Genomic DNA, 19320 nt, shown 5'->3' with positions numbered 1-19320 from the left:
ACATATAAATGTATATCTTACGTGTATATATATATGTACATGTGTGTGTATATTTATATAGATATATATGCAGATATATACATCTGTATGTGTATATATATAAATATCTATTTATCTTGCAAACACAAAATCCAAGCCTGAAGATGGGTAAAGCAAAATGCCCACTTTTAAATGAGAATATTCATTTCATAAGCACCTGGGAAATTCAAGGTAAGGAAGTTAATCCGAAGGATGCTGTAGCAATAGCGATACGGGAATACTACAGTAGACAGCACTAATATATATTTAACCGTATGAAAGAGTTCCAAAGATCTGTAGGTTGAAATTCTATGCCTGTACGGAAAAAAAAAAGTATTAAAGCTACCAACCGACCACCTATCCATGGTGATGCCAGAGACCAGGAAGGTCACAGAAGTGGCAAAGCGCAGCAGTAATGGGTGACTTCAACCATCACCATACAGGCTGGGCCAACGTTGTATTGAGGTCTGAGCAAAAGACAGCTTTACATATCTTTATTGACTTCTTTATGGAGCAATTTGGAGAAACCTCCAAAGTAGATGCAATCCTGCACAGTACATGGGATCTTTGGCTGAAGACAGATTATTTCTGTAATAGTGACCATCATATATTCAAATTCCCCTATTCGTAGGAAAGGAAAATAAAAATAAAAATAAGGAAATAAATGAATAACACTCCTCAAATCATTAAAAAATTTTAATACGGAACGTAGTTAGGAAAACATTTTAGAAGGCAAATGAGCAGGTAAAATGTTTCTGGGTGATACAGAAATTGTGTAGAGATCTCCTGCTAGAGGCTCAGAGTAAACCTATGCCATCAAGCAAACGACCCCAAAAGCCCAACAGTGAACAATAAAGAAAAGGAGAATACCAGAAGGAAAAAGCAACCTTTGAAAAGTGGAACTTGCATCCAAATGATGACAGCAGAAAAGACTGTAATCCTGGCAAGTTAGGGCGACCGGTCAAAAGAGAAAAACATGCTAGGGGCTTACATACAAACAATAAAGCCTTTTTCAACACATCAGAAGCAGGAAGCCTATTAGTGAGTTTCTGTGGCTAACAAATAACATAGGGAATGAAAGATGCACTCAAAAAACATTTGCAAAAAAGCTAAATGAATTGTTTGCATCATGGTTCACTACAGAGGAAGTCAGGAAGTTCCCATGCAGAGCGTTTCAGCGCGTTCATAAATTACTTGGGAAAGGGTAAATTAATGAGGTGACAAAATTTGCAGATGAACCAATATTTTTTGGAATTATCCAATCTCAGGCTGATTGTGAAGGCTTGCATGAAGGACCTCAGGGTACCCGGTGTACGGTTTAACGAGTGTCAGGATGCCAACAGCTCCCCCCTCTTCCCATGCTCCTGGCCACAAGTTCCCCACTGCTCACCCCGTCCTTGACTTCTCCATGAGCTCACTCGGCTTATGAAAACATCCGAAAACAAACCTAGCAAATAAACTTGAACATTTTCTGCAGTTTTAATGAGTTGGACAGGTTTGGGAAAGGGTCTCATGAGCATTGGAGCCACAGCAAGGGAAGGATGAGTTATGACATGGAAAGCAGGGGTGGGGGAGAGCAGTAATTAGGGGAAAAAAGAGAGAAGAGCAAGTTTTCTTCCTCTCAGCAGCAAGGAGCACTCAGCTGGGATCAGTTGTAAACGGAACTGCAGCTTGAATGGCTATGGGCTAAAATGCAGGTGAAATTCAGTATTGGTGAGTGCAAAGGGATGAGCCTGGGAAACAAGTGTTCAAACTGTAAGGACAAAAGGACAGGCTTTAAAATAGCTAATTAAACTCGGAGAAGATCCTGGAATCGTCCTAGAACATTTTCTGAAAATATCACATTATTTGTGTGCACTGTATATATCTTTATATATATCTATTTCTGCACTATGCACAAAAGCAAACCAAGTTAGGAACGTACAGGGAGAGAGGACCGGGAAATATCGTCTGTGGTACACTTACAGCCGAACAGTGTGTTTGGTACTGGTCACCCTATCTCAAAATGAAAAAAAATATCCAAAAGGACACCGGTAGCAAAAGTAGCCAGGTAGCAACAAGGTGTGGAATGGCTTGTGTGTAAGAAGAGGCTAGGATGCGCCACCCAGAAAAGTACAGAGTCCTGTAAAATTGTGAAAACTGTAAAAAAACCCAAATATAGAATAATTGGTCACTATTCTTTATAATGCAAGGATGAAGGGGGCACCTCAAACCACTGCCAAGTAAAAAGTTTAAAGTCAACAAAAATAATTCTTTTCACAGGCCCAGAGTTGCGCTCCCTGATGAAAGATGAAGTGGAGGTATCAAAGATCCAGAAAGCCACGTGGGCAAGATCCATCCCAGCCAACAGTCTGAGTGTCCCGTCTGTCAGTTCCATCTCGGGTGCCCCCAGAGCCCCCAACTGCTGGGACTCGGAGGATATACCCACCTTGATCTTTTTCTCCTACTGGGCTTTTTCTCCTAACTTCAAGCATGCACCATGTCTACCTATGCATGTAGCCCACGTACTGCTGAGCTAGCCGCCTCACCTCCCTTCAGAGACAAACCCAAAACCCACCGTGCCCTTAGAATACATGGTTCATTGGCCCTGTGATAGACGCCTATGCTGTATTATATCAGTTGACCACAAGAAGTCCCAGTCTTTTCCAGTGACTTTCCAATAAAGGGGTAAAACTCATCTGCACAGAAGACAACCTTTTGGACGGACCAAGTCTAACAGTACGGACTGGATTCCCTGGAGAAATAAGCATCACTGTAAATTTTATTTTTCACTTCTAGGTAAAGACACCTTTGACTTCGTGTTCTCCAATAAATGTAAGAAAACTGTTCTTCTAAAACCAGCAAAGCAAGTCACTCTTCTACAGAAAAATCCTGACCCGAAGGAGATGATGGCAAAACAAGCACTTAATGAACGTAGGTACTCATGCTGCTCAGTGTGCTGATGGAAGAGGTTCAACATAATCTAACACAGTAATAAACGACATAGAATAACCTACACAGAACTAAACTCTTGACTCAGGCTTTCATACTTCCTTTAAATCTGGCTCCAGGCTTTGATGTCAAATAATTAAACCGATCACGCAGTTTAGCAGGGCTGGGGTTATCGCTGGTATCTCTCTGGGAGGCCCTAGGAGAGGTGCAGCACAGTCGCTCTCCTGCTGTCCTCAGACTACTTAAGGTCATCCCTGTTCACCTCCCTTCTCGGCATGCTGCGAGGCCGCTGGACAACTCTGAAGAGTGAAGATGCAATACACTCATCTGTATTTGCTTGGCTCCACACGGTATGATGCCTATGTAAACATTGACCGAACACTGCCCGAGTAAGACTGAAACAGGATTACCAAGCAATAAGAAGAAAGAGAAAAATCATTATCAACTTGACTTTTGTTCAGTTATCCGAATTTACAACCTCGGTTTCTCATTTGATCCTGAACCTCCAGTCGATAACAGGCAAAAGTACATCGCATGCTTATGTTGCTACAAGGTAGACATCTCTTCGCTTCTCAATGAGATTGCATCGCGGTTATCTAGGTATTTTTTTTATCAGGCAAGATCACTACAGTGAGCTCTGAGGATTCAGAATATCGCTGAATACTTCCTCAGCTCATTTGAAGAACGCATCTCACATCTGTCTTCAGGAGACAAAATTGTTTCCTAGTTTACCTAATGTAGAACTTCATTTATTGCGTTTTACTCATAAATTCCTTTATGGTTTGAATCTTAAATATACATAAATCTATTTCTTTTTCTATGTTGCTCTGCAGCAAGTCAGAACAGTGGCAAACACTGAGCTTATAACACCTGGATCGAATTTTCGGGGGCTAAATGATTGCAGTGAAAGGCCTTTGAAAACCTGAAAGAAACTCAATTCCCACCTCAGTGTTTGATGATGTCAAATTTCCAGGCATCTGGTAAGCATCTCTGTTTACACAGGTTGTGTCTTTGGGGAGTGAGTTCAGAGAAATTAGGGCTTTTTTTTCCATTTGGTGCTCTGAGGAGCTTTTAATGAATTACCTGAGATGATAGTGTGATTGAGTGAGGGCTCTATGCACCGGTGTATGTGGGCGCTACATTGAGATCTTGTAGTATGTGAATACAAGAGCACAGGAAATCGGTCACTAGAGAAGGCAATTACTGAAATAAAGGGGAAATACACTGAGAGATGCTTATCTTATTAAAACATGGTGGAAAACAATGCAAAACAAAACAGTGAAACTAAGAGAAACCCAAGGATATCACCTTACAGGTGCAGCCTCAGTGGGAATGACAGATAAATTTTCCCTGTAAATATATCTGAAAGACAGTTGAATTCCTGAAGTTAATCTAAACTCTGGCAAAACACAACTGAATATCAAAATTTAAAGATGACAGAGAAATTACTTTCAAACTCAAAGTTCTCCCCTTCCGCCAGTGCTCACGGATGTCTTATGTGCAGAAATCAGCACTGGACTCAACCAATTCAAAAAGCTATCCTTTTTCCTACTAGATGACATTTTTGGTTTAAAAACTGTATGCTTTCTGTATTGCAATCTTTGTCATTGTAGCAGTCATAGACAAAATGACACAGATTCTGAAAACAACCAAAGGTCGATGAAAGGACAGTATCATGATGAAATAACAAATGAACAGATGCTGCCAGTCTGATATCATGGTCAAAAGGTCAAATGTGATCCACTGAGTACAATTTAGACTAAGGAGGTTGAAGATCACGGGAATCGCCATACTGGATCAAAGGAAATCCTTAACATATGCCCAAACTACAGACTGGTTTGCACGGCCAAGAGGCAGCCAGACTCTCACTAACCTCTCCAGATAATGTGACCTCTCCACCAGGACACAGACAAGCTACAATTCAACACAAAATCTTCCTAAATCTCCTTCAAATCCATGATAATATAAACACATTCCCCCAAAACCCCAAAAAGTCTTAAGTGTCAGTGGCTTTCACCTGGGTTCTACAGGACTTTTCAAGTCCTACATAAACTTCAGAGAAGTATAGGAATATTCACAAAGCATCTACAGTTTCTTCAGCCCATCTACTTAAACCCATGTTCATAGAGATGCTTAACCAGAGTTTATAAGCTATTAAAAATCTCTCAAAGTTCTTAACATGGTCAACAGAATTAAATAAACATAAGGGAGTTTGCCTTCATGGAAACATCAGGCTTCTCAATACCGGCATTCATCTTGTTTACTCAAAGCAGTATGTCCACCCATAAATACTGCTGGTTTCATTTCACCTTTTTTTCCCTCACTTCGTAAGTCATGGCACAAGGGCCAGATTACTGCTGGAGAAGAAGGAAAAAAGTTTAGCGCCATTAAGCAGTGTTCTTTGAGATGCACTTTGTGGATACGCATATGCTCAGAACAGTAAGCATGGCTATACTCTTCACTGTGGGCCTACAATATCCCAACCACAAGACTTTCATGGAAGTAGAGAGAGCAGTTAATGTAGATTTGTTCCATACATCTCAAAACAGCTCAATTACTATCATGTTATCTTCTTTTCTTCTTCAAACGACAATCCACATACATATTCAGAAGGTGAGTAACTCCAAGCAGGAATTCCCTCTCCGTCTCTCCCCACAAGTAAGCAGGGAGGGGTGTCTCAAGCATTTTAGAGCAGTCGGCAAACCACAATCTGCCTAATTTGGCATCATTCCTGGAAGCACCTGCAATGGTACAGAGTTTAATGGAACTCCACATGCCAGCTCTGCAGACATCAAGAATGGAGACATCATCTGGAGAGGCTATTGTACAACTTGACCTTTAATGGAATTTACTGATGGCCAGAGGCACGAACACTTAGGCAGACACTTATCACAACATCTCCTGATACAGTATGTTATGCAATTACCAGTATCACTGCACCTCTTTATCTCCCAGTTCATGATACAAATGATCAGAGGCCACCTGACGGGTTTGGTTCTGTGCAGACAGGAAGGAGATGGTCTGCTTGACATCAAATGTCTGAGGAGACATACCACTTCATCCATGAAGGTCTGGGGTTTGCTGGGGGGAAAAAAGGGCTATTTTCTGGCTCCAGTGAAACTTAGATATGACCTCAAGAAAGCATATAAGAAACCTTATCTGGGAAGGGGGAATAAAGACCCTGGATGTTAGATATTTAGCGGTGGGTCTTTCTCGCCCTCTGGCAGAACTTCTTGCCATCAGGATAGTCACGTTAGGTTAGAATAATGAAGAAGCTGCCACAGGCTCATGTTATCACGCTGTCTGAATGGTGAGCCCCTGCTTAAGATCCCATGCTGGGATAGAGGTCACCACTCTTTTACCAAAGCTCCATATAGAATTTTAGGACCGTAGGGTCAAAGAAAATTGTAAATCCCTCAGATGGACAGAAATAGTTGCTCAGGTATCTGCACTGATGTAATCTGTACATTACTGCTCGTTAGTCCCACTGAGCAATCCAGAATCACTGAAACACAGGTCTATGTAGGGATGAAAGGTCTAAGATAAGAGAAACTTCTTCTAATAACCATTATCTATTACTAAAATCTAGAGGTAGGAGTTCAGAGCACGGACTGGAACAAATGTCTTGATTTCTGTGTGAGGCAGTCTAGGAAGATGGGCAAGCTTCTCTGGTAACTCTGGCTTTAGCGTTTCCTCAGCCTGTCCCAGTCAGACCAAAGTCCGCAGGATCACCACTAATCTGTATTGCCTTATCTTGCAGTTGGCTTTTGGGGGAAGAAGGGTTAGACAGGTATCAGTGAGTCCTTCAGACTACAGAATAAAGAATGTGTTTACCAGGAATCCAAGAAACAGAGCGGCCCATAGGCAACAGAGCCAGTACTTGTTGGCACCTGAGGACAAGAAGTCCACTTTGCAAACCCCCCAGCTTCTGCAAACTGTCCCTTTGGATGCTATACCACATTTCTCATTTGTAGCCTGTCAGCTAAAACGGCTCTCTACCACTGACAGATCAGCATTTCCTGTGCTGGGTTCCCACCAGGCCCACTGGATTCCCTGGCTCCACAGTTTCCGACAGAAAGGACGGGATCTCAGAATATCTTGTTCGACATTACCTGAACATGAAGACTTTAAAATGCAAATGGTATGGCTGGCAAGGACATGAAACTATTTTTGACTTAACACATCAACAGGTCTTCTTGGTGACCAAATACCTGATGTTCGCAGGTTACCATGATTCCCTCCCTAGACAAGGAGGGAGGTATGTATGCCAACAGACCTGTAAAAAGATATATATTCTCTAATATGTAGAGGGGCTCTTATTTCAACCACAGCAATATCTGACTGTTACTGAGATACAGTTATTACAAAGAGAAGCTTAACTCCCAAGAGCGTGTACTCTACCCAAACACTCTGGTAGGTATCAAAGATGAAGTCTCTGTTGCCTACAATACACACAACACGTTGGGAACGTGAGGAAGGATGAATACATCCAGTGCTAGTAAGCAGTCTGCTGCCACAACACTATCTTGTGACAGAGGTCCTTGAAAAGGTCAGGAAGCTGCAAAATCGAATAGTATTCATCTCGTTCTTGCTCTCTAGCACTGAGTGGGCACTGAGTTGGCCCCAGCTGGGGTCCTAGACAGTGCCCAAAAATAGAAGAAGAGAGGAGGACACAAACGGCAGAAAGAGGTGGAAGGAGTTAGATCCTTTGGTTATATCCTGAGATCTGGTGCACAAGAGCGAGATGTTGCAAGGTGCACTCAAAGTTTAGATATACAGAACTGATAGTAGTCTTGTCACAGGTTCTAGAATTCAGCATTGACTAATGCTGTTGGAGAGGAATGATACTCCTGATGAATGCACTCGATAGTGGCGTCTTTCTGCCAGTACCAAAGATAGGATTCCTAAAGAACACGAGTTCTCCTGTGTGTTAAAGACATGGTGCATCCTATCAGTCTGCACCCTTGAAGAAAGTCTTCCATAAAGACAGTTACCTCTTCAGGAAGCCTGGACCTCTACAGGCACACTAGATGTACCAAGTCAGGAGTCACAAGGGAAACACCCAGTATTGCCTACAGAACAATTCTTGCTATTCCTGAAAGCTATTTAGAGTTAGGACAATGTCATCCCAATATTAGGAGAAATATACTCAATTGAGCACCTAATCTAATCACAGGTGGAGAACATGCAGCAAATACATAAAATGGAATAAAATAATTCAAGAAATATTACTTAGCCACCCTGCTAGAAGTTGGTTGCACAAACTCTGAACTTTGCCAAAACTGAAGTATCCAAGCTGGGGTAGCATAATACAGAAGGATAATGGTTGTCCATTCTGCACTGAAAAGTGCAGAACACTCAAAAAAAGAAAAAAAAAAGAGGGTGTTGGTTTCTTTTAAACAAGATCCTGAGAAATCTTGAAGTCATCTTGGTATGCCTGCCAGACAGGGAGATAGGCTCCAAAGGGGCACAAATGTAGGATGACCATCATGAAGAGGCCAAATGTAGCTTTGAAACTACAAAAGATGAGAATAAGTAGTGAAGGCTTTCAACCAAGAATTTTCACATGGATAGGAAGATGGACAAGTAGAGTCAGAACAGAGTCGCGTTAGCCATTCTGAGGAGCAGGTGTTGCTCTGAAAGAGAAGAATCTATAGGGAGATTTGGGTTGATATTTCATTGTATTTCAGTACTATTGCACTGAAGAACAGACAAAGGCAGGGAGCATACATGACTAAACTATAATGGTTATTATCCCATTGATAGAGCACAGTTGACGGGATTATGCAGATTGAGGGTGACGAGGGATAAAAACGGTACATGCAGGAAGATATGAAGGCCCAAGTGTCAGGAGCATCAAACGCTGGTTAACAGCACCGGTTGAGAGCTACGTGCTGAGGAGATTTGCGATAATGGATCCCAAGGAACTGTACAGTGCCTTCTAAGTGAATGAATAGCTGAGCTCAAAGTCAGTAACGAATGGTGAAGGATGTACTTAGCGCATTTTTTCCACAGACACTTGCCCAAACAGAGCTGAGGTGGACTGAAAGGGCTGGTGCTGAAACTGGAGGCCCTAATGGCTGAAAAGGTGTTCTGTGAGGTGAGAATACAAGAACAGCAGTGTGGATTCGGACCAAAGGTCCGTCTGGCCCATGATCTTTGCTTTGACAGTTGCCAACACTGGATTTCTGAAGGAAAAGTAAGAATGGGACAAGCATGTAGGGCTTCTCCCCACGACACACTCCAAGCTTCCAACAAGCTGCACTTTATAGACTTCCCGAGGCAAAACTGGGACTAGTTATTTAATAGCCATCAATGGAGTCTTCTTCCATTCACTAGTTCCAGTGTTTTTTGAACCCCTGTAAATTTTTAGCATCCATAGCACTTCCTGCAGTAAGGAATTGTACAGTGTATGAAGAGCACTTCCTTTTGAACCGGGGTCCTGGTAGCTTCATGTGATGCCCCATTATTATCATATTGAAAGAGACTAACAGTCAGTCCCTACTCATGACTCTGAAGATCTTCTTCATATCGCCCTTTGGCTGCCTCTTTTCCAGCCAGAAGGGTACTAGTCCAGTTAGTTGCTTTTTGTATAAAATACATCTTATACTTTTTCTTATCCTCCTGTTCTTCTCCAAACCTCTTCCAATACTGCTACATCTTTTTTAGAGGTCTGGAGAACAGAACTTCATACAGCATTCAACACGTGGCTGTATCCTGGATTTCTACAAGTGCTTAAAGATGTTCTCTCTTTTATTCTCTCTTTTTTTCATTCCTAATGTTCTCTGTCTTCATCACAACCACCAAGTACTAAGCTGACACTTGCACAGAACAATCTATTATAGTCACAAGATACTGTTTCTAAGTGGTAACAGACAATACAGAGCCCATCACCTTAACGTAAAGAAATTACTGATTTTCCACATGCATCTCTCTACACTATTTAGTCTCACAAGGTTCTTCTGCAATGCTTCATAGTTAATTCTTGTCTTCATTACTTCAAATTAGTTGAGGTATTGGAAAGCTCTAAGACATCACCAAGCACTCAGTTTGTGCTTAATCAACACAGAGGACAGCATTGCTACCAGCACACGCGCCTACAGAACTACATCAGCTTCTTCCCCTGTGAAAATCTGCCAGTTATTCCTACCATCTACTTCTTATCTTCCAATCCCTGTTTATCCAAGGGCCTCCTTCTTATTCCGTGTCTTAGTTTCCCTAAAAGCCTTTGCTGAGGGAAGGCTCAGCAGGGACCTGTCCCACAGGCATTCCCCAGTCTTTGTTTTACGGAGAAAGCAACCATAAAAGATGAAGCGGCGATGGAGCATGAAGACATGGGCTGGCACTAACTCAGGCCACACGGAGGTGCAACTGTCAGAAATGGCATGCAATGATTTCTCAACCAAGAACCAAAAATTATTTTGACATAGGGCTTGTAGGAGCTGCACGTTGTACAAGTCCATGGGGCTCGTCCATAACTTAATTCAGATATCTGCATCTCTCATGGAAATAGGTAGTTTGTACAAAGCTTACAAACAACAGCTTTTGGTACAGTCATCTTCCTCTTGAGAGATGAAACGGAGGTCAGCGGTATTCCAAAGGAGATCACGGAAAGACCAGATGATCATAGAGAAGAACAGAGGAGAGCAAAGTGTTGGAGGCAAAGGATGCCAGGCAACAGCCTAAACCCTTCTGTGCACCAGTAGTGATCAAAAAGACCACATACAGAAAAATAACAAGAATAAACACTGTTCTGAGCAAAAAGGAAGATGTAAATGATAAAAGATAAAAAAGAAAGAAACTTCGGAGAGTAGATGAGTACAAAAAATAGCTGAGTGGAACTCTACGACCTGAGGCGTCTTACATGAGACCAGATGAAATGGAGGGTAATGGGGAGGACAGAGAAAATTTTGTGGCCCTAGGGAAATGTTTGGAGAGAAGCCTCTGGCAGTGACATTCAGGGACACATGTGCACCCACAGCATGGCTGTGAGTGAGGACTACCATTCAAATACGACATTTATGGAACAAAGGAATAACCGAGGTACAGCACAAATGGAAGAGGGGGAACTCTGTCTTCTCTCTTCAGGGTCTTTGTGAGGTTTGGCGTAAAACTGCCTTAGTAAATAGAAGTTAGGAAGATAAATTTGCAAGTGACATGATTCAAGACTGAAGTGGTAACAGATATACATACGTCAGCTCTCCTATCACTTCAAAATGTAGTCAACATAGGGCTTCTGAAGTTGTATTTCTGCACTGGATGGTGGTCTAAAGAGATTAACATGCTCAGTGTTAACCTCTGATTCAAACTGACCTCCAGGAAGTTACAGGACTCGTAGCAATGCGCTCTTTGTTATTTGACTTTCATGTCCTTAGAGATGTTCCCTATAACTAAACAATCCAGAAGCAACATTTTTGTGCAGAATCCTGCACAAAATTCAACTAGTGAAAGAACCAATGCTCTCCATTCCCCACCTAGATCTCCTCAAGTTGTCTCTTCTGCTCTTCCAGGTGGCAGTCGCCCCAAATCCTGTTTCCGACTGGAAAACACTGCACCTGCCCTGCTCCATTACTGGGCATTTTGGCCTTTATAAGGGAAACCACTTCAGGTCTGTAATGGGACAGGAGTGCTGTTCATTTTTCGTATCTGGGTCCAATTCAACCCCAATGTCTTTCCCTCCACATTTCTGCAGTGTACGTATCATATCCCTTCTGCAGCGACGCGCCAGCAGTCTTGAGCAAACCCACCCAGCCCAACAAAGACCCCACAGAACAACAGCTGCTAAAGCGCTTCAGAAGTAGAAAGTCTAAACTCTATTCTTTCATGTAATTTTGATCTAGAATTCACACACCTTTTGTCTAAACAATAGCAAATTCAATCCCCAAACTGCTTCACTTATGTTCAAAATTAACATGTCATAACTGGACTTGGTAGAAAACTTACAATTTGTTTTATAGAGTTTATGGCCAGAGGAGTTAATTCAACTACTCAGTCAGAATTTCTGTACATGACAATCCATTACATCTCTGCCACTACCCTGATACTGCACACAGTAATACGCATTAGATTAACCCATTTGATCACTGGAGACCAAGTTACTGAGACGGAGAACAAAGGAGAGATCAAAGGGCCACTAATGCCCTTAAGTAGCCCCTTTAGGGTCAGGGAAGTGCCAAGGTGAGAATCCATCCGTTGATCTAGGCAGATGATTCATGTCTCAAGCTGCAGAGGAAGAGGATACACACCCAAAATTTCAGATAATTTGAACAGGGTGGCTGCAGGGGGGAAGAGAGTCTTCCACTTAAATCTGGCAATCTGTTCCATCTTGTGCATGGGAAGAACCCATACAGTCTAAGCGCATTCAAAACAATATTCTCTCTACTACCTTTGAACACTGACCTGTGTGTTTTAGTGCCTTGTTTCGAGGTAAGGCTAATCATCCCTGATGCTCAAAAAAAAAAAAAAAAAAAGGTGAAAAGGTCCCAAGACAACTCTTGGCCAACTCCCGCCTGACCCGTGCTGGCAGCAAGCCCGAAGCTGCGAAGCATGAGATGTGATTACGATTCCTTAATGCAGACTGAAAGTGTTATGGGTGAACGAAAGGCAGAACGACACTTCCTGTTCTTTACAGGCGGTGAAATAAGGGGATATTAAAATAAAATCAATAAAAAAAATCACAGAACTCAAAAGACAGAAGAGACCACCGTGACCGCCCGTGCCACTTACGCCTACGTTATACCCTGTCCTCCTGTTTGTATCTCAAGACCTAGAATGGAGGGAAGCTCGAAAATGTGATAAAATATGAATATGCACTGCTCGAGTGCACTATACACCCCTGTACTGAGGTTTGGTGTACAACTCTGCTTTGTTTATGAACCGAAATTTCATATACTGGACTCTTGGCATCCCCCGCAACACAGAATTTTATGACACTGGAGACAGACAGACCTGAAGATCAAACTACACTGCACATTTGCCATTGCGCTTATTTGTTACTTTTTTTTCTCTTAGGTTAAAACTTGCGTGTTTTCAGACTAAGTAAGACTTTTGGGGAAAGTCCACAGAAAACTTTTAGGCATGTTTGAGAGTTCTATGCACAGAAAAATGCAGAGATATAATACATAAAAATGCACATTAATTTTTGTCCAAAATGAAGTCTAATACGATAGAGTTCTCTTTGATCATACAAAGTTCGTGACATTTGTAGTACTTTGACAATTCTGAAAGTTTTCATTTCAAAATAATGACTTCACATGCAGTTCAGAATAACCTTCCATAACCTGTAGAAAACGCCTACCAAACCTTTAGTCTTATGGAGGCACGGAGCAAAATGTAATTTCTCTAAGGGTTCAGAACTGTTTCTCCCCCAAATCCAGCCTGACTACAGCCAACAGGAACGCCTGAGGCCCGTTTCCCTTCTCCCCCTCTGCCAGCTTATCTTTGGGAAATGTCCACTTGCTCCTTGGATATACTCCAGGACGGGTGTGCGTGGCCAGAAGCCCTCTGTTGACTGTGGCTCACTCCAGCCCTGTTGATTTAGCCTTCTGACCATCTATCTTTCCTCTGCTGCAGTTGGGTTTGTTTCTCCTGTTTACGCCTGCCCCGCGTAATTACTTGGGCCTCCAGATCCGCGACCTCTTTAGTACTGAAAATCCCCGCATCGACGCCTACGTGTGTCATAAATAATTCTACTGGGACACCGACCAGCACCAGATTGTGCACTGGGGAGCTGGAATATTTAGGTTTAAAGCCCTTCAAACTCCTTCTTAAACAGAGAACAGTTTCTCACCACGCGTTTTCTGGACCGGGAAAGGAGAAGACACGCCATGCAAAGCTCCAGCTCAGCCTCTGCATGTGCTCAAGAGAGGGGTGGACATTGAAAAACAGCCTCTAAGCTGTTTGGGACTTTTCCAGAGCGAACTCTGGCTGAGAGACTCTCCTCTGCATCCGGATTTTCATGGCTCATCTTAGGCCCAACAGCCTTAAATGCTATTCTAACACTAACACCGAACTAACCTACACCGCAGGTTATACTACACGCTCTGCCCATCCTACACTAACGCTCTCCATCCAATTTTTAAAAGCTCTGTTTGGCCCCAATGGTTTCTTGAACACTGCTGATGCACTTGAATTGGGTTACTATGGCCTTTTTGACCCAATGCTTTATATGTTTCCCAAAAGTGCTTTTACTTTCCTGAGTGGTATCTGTGCCGCATGTAAAGATAATTGTTTTAAGCTGCAAGAGCCATTTGTCTCACTGTTTGACTTCAGTGCAAGTTCCCCTTCTAAAGGTTAATGTCAGAGTTCCACTTTTTGGTACTCGGGCAACGAATTTTATTATGCTGCCATCAATACAAGTGGTTCAATTATCGCCAGCTTTTGAGCCAGTTCTGGCACATTACTTCACACTAAGTCAAGAATATCTTTCTGTGTACTCTAGTACTAGCTGTTCCAAGAGGCAGAAATTGCTTCTTTGAACTTACTCTTATTGTGCTATCTGACCAGTTTATTCACAGGTAATTTAAGTCTCCATTATCATTTGGTTAGACTTTCCCACTTCTTTGATCTCTGTCAACATTATGCACTCAACATCCTTTGGTTGATCCAGGAGCTAGTAGGATAGAAGACTACTAATATATTTACTTTCTTATGGGTTGGGAGCGTAACCCTCTATAAGCAGTTAAGTAGGTGATTATAATTCTCCAATAGCTCTATGCATTACAACATTGGAAACACTCTCCGTCTCCAGGATGACCACGTTGGGTTCCTTGTGGCAATTTCCAGGGTTAACATTGCTGCTACAAACACGCACCACGCTCCTTTTCTGAATATATCTATGTTTGATTTTCAGCTTCTGACTTGTACACACCACCTAAAAAATTATGATTCAAGATCCTCCTCTAATTCTCACTCACTCCACCTTAAATAGAAGGTCGACTTTAAAAATAATGGTTTTTAAATAATTAATTTCTTTGGGGGGAGAGGAAAGAGATAACCCTTGCTTTTGGGTTTCTGAGCCTTTAGGGAGCACGTTCTCTGTTCTCCAGGTTTTTTCCTGCAGTGGTATGTTAGAACAATGTGCTTAGCGGGTAAGTGAAAGTTGACTTTCTCCTACAATCACCTAACTATGCAACCGCTAAGATTATACGGGCATGAAACAAAGTATTGTGAGACTTGCGATAAAATAATGCACATTGGGAAAACTGATTACATACTTTTGCCTGCTAAATAAGAGGACTGTTCTACATATCTACATGGTTTTTCTCCATGTAGACATGTAAAGCGATTGGCAATTGATGATTGCTTTGCCGTCTCTACAGTAAATACAGTAGTTTGAGTTTGTCTATCTCTTTTTAAATATCATTGCTTGGGACTTTTAACATTATTTCAGAAATCCTCGCCCCAGGACTAGAGACGGTAACAGCCCCAGCCACACCACGCATACTGATGGTGTCATCCTTTCCCTAGGATACAAGATTGGGGTTAAATACACTGAAATAAAAAGATACTAATACTCAGTTTTAACTATATATGCTCATAATATGCTTTACTAAAAAAAAAAAATAATGTGCTGAACTGTTTCTTAAATAAAAAGTTTTTTTTATTCCACAAGTAGATTTGCATGTGAATTCTGCTTTAATTCAATTTGGAAAAATCTTAAATCTCCTTCTGTCAAGTCTCTACAGTGGCTCTCTCCTTTTCTTTCCAAGACGTTCCTTGTTTTCCTATCTATCTTCAAACCACCACCATCAACTCTCTCCAGTATCAAGTGGAGACTGAGGCATAGGCAAGAAGGAAACCAAGATTTATTCCTCAAAAATCAGCAAAAATATCAAAAGCAGAGGCTGTAAAAACCGCATTAGCGATCACATTAAAGGGAGTCGACCTGCAAACAGCTATGGGCACTGCAGTTCGGAGGGCACGTTGAATCCTTAGCTGCTCATGGATTGCTCGTTATCAGGAAGATCCAAATATGTTCTCTCCAACGTATGTGTCTGAAAGGTTTGGTTCTTCCATCTTTAATAAAGGGCCATTTTCCGACTTCCCTGGGACGTTCTGCAGAGGGAGTCCAGGCTACAGCAGTAAGCTCAACAGAGATCTAGACTTCCAGCCATTTGGAAACTGCAAACTAGTTCACAACACCACTTCTCCCGTGTTAAGCAACAGTCCAAGCTGTGCTCTCCGAACAAGCTTGAGCTATGCACAAGCCTGAAGATGATTTCTGTAAGAAGTCTAAGGTGTTGGTTTTTTGACCTATAAAGTCTTAAGTGGCTCTGCCTACTTGAGAAATTCTTCTCCCTTTGCATCATACTGCACGGTGCAGAGTGCCAGCGGTAATGCTGCCCGCGTTAAACTGAAAGGGGCGGATGGCAGGCAGGTCCTACGCGGCTGCCCAGCACTGACCTGCTCCCCCCACACCAGTCAGGGACCCGCAAAACTGAACATCCAGAGATTTCCCAGAAGAAGCGGTCACAAGGGCGAGGGGTGCAAGGAGGAATTCAACACTGGGTTTATTTTATTATTGGTAAAGAAGATATTTTTAAAGTTAGCTCCTAAGAACGCAACACACCATGATCAAAGTCCATTTCTGTAGATGATCCAAGAAAATATGGCAGGGAGAAATGCAGCCGAGAAAACGGTCTGGTAGAAGTACATTTGGTGAGGCGCCATCACTTACATGCAGGATTTTCTATATTAAATTATGAATGTATTTCTAAAAATATATTGACCAGAACACCATGAAGATAATTATAAGTCAAAGAAAACTTTACTTGAACATAGGGCTACCTCGGCACCACTCCTCCTTAAGCAATCTCACTATACCCCTGAGCCAAGAGAGCATTGCTTTGGAAACAGGACTGGGCCATCCGCTCTTCTTTTCCAAGCGAAGCTCTGCGGTTTGCGTTCTCTGGCGATGGACAGGAGGGCTGACTGCACCTTACAGGGTCTGACACAACCAAGCAGACCCATCCCCAAAGGGTGTAAAAACTAAGACTTCTTAACTCATTAACTGTAAAGATAATCATGTTACGTGCCTAAATTACATATAAAGGACCAATTGTGCAGGTACACGTGCACAGGCTGAAGTTTATTTAAAGAAGAGTTCCAGTGACATCAAAGATAAGCACATGACCTAGCGTTTTTGCAAGATTGGGATGTTGACAACCACACGTAAGACAAGATGTCCCAATAAGGCCTCATTCAGGTGTATTTAACATCCGACTATATAAATGCGAACTAAAAATAGTACCTCCCCTTAATTTCTTACTTATTTTGCACCTTAACAGCTACAGCTCCATTCCCCGTTTCGTTTTTCCAGAGGCAGGATGCCACCGCAGGATCGGGACCCAAACAATTTTAAATGGCATTTTGTATTCCGAGTTTTGATACGTAGTGGCAGAATTAGAAACTACACCGTAAGACGCACACGGGAGGTCACAGGTACACTTGACTGAGCTTTCCCGGAGCACAGTGCCTGGCACCAGGCAAACATCCTGCTGCAGGAGGCACAGCCTGACCCCCCCATCCCTACATCGCCACCCAAAACCAGACCCGGACGGTTTTCCGCAGGGGATTGGGTGGGATAGGCAATAGGAACGCTCACCTGCGCACACGCAGTGGCGGAATCAAGGCCTAAAAACATATACAGTGCGGGGCAGTATCTGTGTACACAAACTCCACAGATTAGATTAGCGTTTCCCCAACCCTCTCCATTTTGAGGATGATTTTTAAAGGCTGAAGTCCACTTGTAAATCTGACACTATTTCTGGCTCAGCATTCCAAACGCCTCGTTTGTGCTGCCGCGGCGGCAGGCGATACAAAAGTCCCGCTCTGTGTGACTGCATTTGGTTAAAAACATCCCCACATCCCACAACAGAGGTTATCATCTTCTCATTTCGAAAACGTCCACACTCTCTACTTTGTGCTCAGTTGCAACACCACTGTAGTTTTTGTAAGGAATAAATATTGACTTTCCTGGACATTGCCTCACGACAGAACAGGACCTTGAGTACATTTGTCTAAGATATTTTTTTAGCCCGGTAATATAATTTTATAGCACAACTTTCGTTCTGAGTAGTTCAAAAGGCGTGGAAAAACAGGCTTTGTGAATGTCGCAAATTACCCATTTTCATTTGCAGGCAGGTGACCGTGTTCTAAAGCTGGCTCAACTGTATTGCTTTTCTTGTAAGCCTGTGTGAAATTTATTACTTTAATTTAAATTTCCAAGCTGCAAATTTAATTAAGATTACAACATACCATGTTTGGGAAGTCAAGACTGGAAAAAGCCATGCAACAATTAAGATTTAATATTAATGCAGGCTATTTTGTCATTTTTTTTGTTTTCAAGAATAAAGCACACGACTGCCAAGCAAATTACCAACAGAAACGAGAGAGAACACGCCAGGTCTCAAGAAACTGAGCTCAAAACTTCGCACTTGCAGGAGATGGGTCTGTTCACCGAGGAGCTCAGCTCTGCCTCTCAGCAGCATCTGCACCTCACGGAGAGATGTTCGGATGCTCTCTCCTTAGTAAAGGTCAGAAACCAGCATTAATTTCACTTATAAAAATACACGGAGGTGACACCACAGCACCCACGGTATGGGTAAAATTCGACTTTCAGGTACAGGCAATACACACGACAACAACTAGCAGGGCCAGGCATTGCGGTGGGCGAAGTCTGGCTGTGTATTTTAGCTGTAACAGAACCCCAGCGATCAGCAGAAGCGTGCAGAAAACCTTATCGGTTTCACCCAGAAACAATAAAACTCATGGTTTCTGTCAGATGCTTAGCGTCCCAACATGTGACTTGACACACTCAGCTTTATAACATCAACTAAGATCGACCGACCACGTCCAAAATTCATCAGTGATACAAGCACTGCTACAAATCGCGACTGAATGAAGAATCAACCGTTTCCACGATCCCTTCTGCCGCAAAAGGGCGCGCGGGGCCGGGGGGCAGGGACACAAAGCGACAAACCGCACGGGTGGACAGCTCACGTGCAGAACACCTCACTGCTGCGGCTATAAACCTGCAGTTGGGAAATAAAACCAAACGCGCCGCGCTGGGAGGTGAAGCAGCACGGAGAGAAAAGGGGGGAAAGCATCAGAGCAGCAGGATGGGCAGATGGAGTGGGATACAGTAAAGCCACTCTTACCTGGAGCAGTTTTCCTTCAGCTGGAGTCACCTCAGCAACGTTTGCAAACTCCCCTTCCAGTATGATGGGTTCCACTTTCAGGGGGATCACCCGAATGATGGCTTTCTGCGCCGCCGCCCTCTCCGACTCGACCGCCGCCGCCAGCGCCAGCCCTGTATGGCCCAGTCCTGCCTGCAGGGTCGCCATGAGCAGCCAAGGCCAGAGGACATCC

At 42.8% G+C, this 19320-nt stretch overlaps 1 protein-coding gene across 1 annotated transcript in view; it reads right to left on the bottom strand.

Annotated features, from left to right (window-relative positions):
* Positions 1-19295, bottom strand: part of RNF43 (ring finger protein 43) — a 57826-nt gene extending 38531 nt beyond the window's left edge. Inside the window, exon 1 of the mRNA XM_009888878.1 lies at positions 19110-19295. Coding sequence (XP_009887180.1) covers positions 19110-19295 — 186 coding nt within the window. The remainder of the gene's footprint in view (positions 1-19109) is intronic.
* Between the last annotated feature and the right edge of the window lie 25 nt (positions 19296-19320).

This window comes from Charadrius vociferus, unplaced genomic scaffold (genome assembly GCF_000708025.1).
Source record: "Charadrius vociferus isolate BGI_N301 unplaced genomic scaffold, ASM70802v2 scaffold636, whole genome shotgun sequence".
NCBI classification, from domain to species: Eukaryota; Metazoa; Chordata; class Aves; order Charadriiformes; family Charadriidae; genus Charadrius; species Charadrius vociferus.
This window is presented reverse-complemented; position numbering and strand designations above follow the sequence as displayed.